At 70.4% G+C, this 902-nt stretch overlaps 1 protein-coding gene across 1 annotated transcript; it reads left to right on the top strand.

Annotated features, from left to right (window-relative positions):
• Positions 1 to 3: 3 nt before the first annotated feature.
• Positions 4 to 851, top strand: LOC108530416 (uncharacterized; the record flags this gene model as incomplete). Its single annotated transcript, XM_017873349.1, has 2 exons — positions 4 to 130; positions 288 to 851. Coding segments are annotated over 2 exons (547 nt in total), but the record flags the coding sequence as incomplete, so codon positions are not given.
• Positions 852 to 902: the final 51 nt, after the last annotated feature.

Below are 902 nucleotides of genomic sequence, written 5' to 3'. Positions count from 1 at the left end.
TCCGTCCCGGCCCGCCGCCCCCAGCCTGCGGCCCGACGACGTCTTCATAGCCGTCAAGACCACCCGGAAGAACCACGGGCCGCGCCTGCGGCTGCTGCTGCACACCTGGATCTCCCAGGCCCGCAGGCAGGTGCGCCGGACCCCGACCCCAACGGCGAGCCCCACGCCCACCCTCCCCGGATCCCAGGGTCTAGGCCCGGCCCAGGCCCCCAGAGGCTCCGCGCGGGGCGGGTCGGTCCCCGGCCTGGGCAGCGCCCTCGACGCCTCATAGATTGTTTCTCCCTCAGACGTTCATCTTCACCGACGGGGACGACCCTGAGCTCGAGCTCCAGGGTGGTGAGTGTCCCCCAGCCCCGGCGCCCGCGGGACCTGGCCCCCGAGACCCCGGAGCCGCGGCCACTGCGCTGCTGTGGGTGCCCCTCTCTGTCGAGGCTCCGGAGGCCCGGGGAGGCCCACGACGCTGCCCAGGTCACACGGCCTGCGGAGGGCCCGCCCTGCCAGCCAAGCTCTGCTCCCCACCAGTCTCTCACACTGGCTGCTTCCCGGGGCGTAGGGCTAGTGCCACGTCCCCTGAAGGAGCCCCAGCAGGGAATCCGCCCTTCCAGGCCAGGTCAGGACGACCTGCCTCCGTCCTGTTTCCTTTTAAGAGATCCCAACTGATGGCCGCCTGCTTCAGCCTCGGGGGCACCAGCAGGGTCAGCGCGTGAGGGCTAGGGCTATGGTTGGACCCGGGCAAGGAGTCCAGGCATGTCACACAACCACATGGAGCCCTGGCCCTTGGGGGCAGGTGGGGCACAGGCCCCATCCTGACTCCTGTGCCAGCCTCTACCTGCGTGCTTCCCCTGTCTCCGACTGGCAGGTAGTGGCCGTGTCATCAACACCAACTGCTCGGCGGTGCGCAC

The sequence above is a fragment of the Rhinopithecus bieti genome, unplaced genomic scaffold (genome assembly GCF_001698545.2).
Source record: "Rhinopithecus bieti isolate Rb0 unplaced genomic scaffold, ASM169854v2 scaffold_8345, whole genome shotgun sequence".
Lineage (NCBI taxonomy): Eukaryota > Metazoa > Chordata > Mammalia > Primates > Cercopithecidae > Rhinopithecus > Rhinopithecus bieti.
Note: the sequence above shows the minus strand (reverse complement) of the source record. Positions and strands in the feature narration are given on the sequence as shown.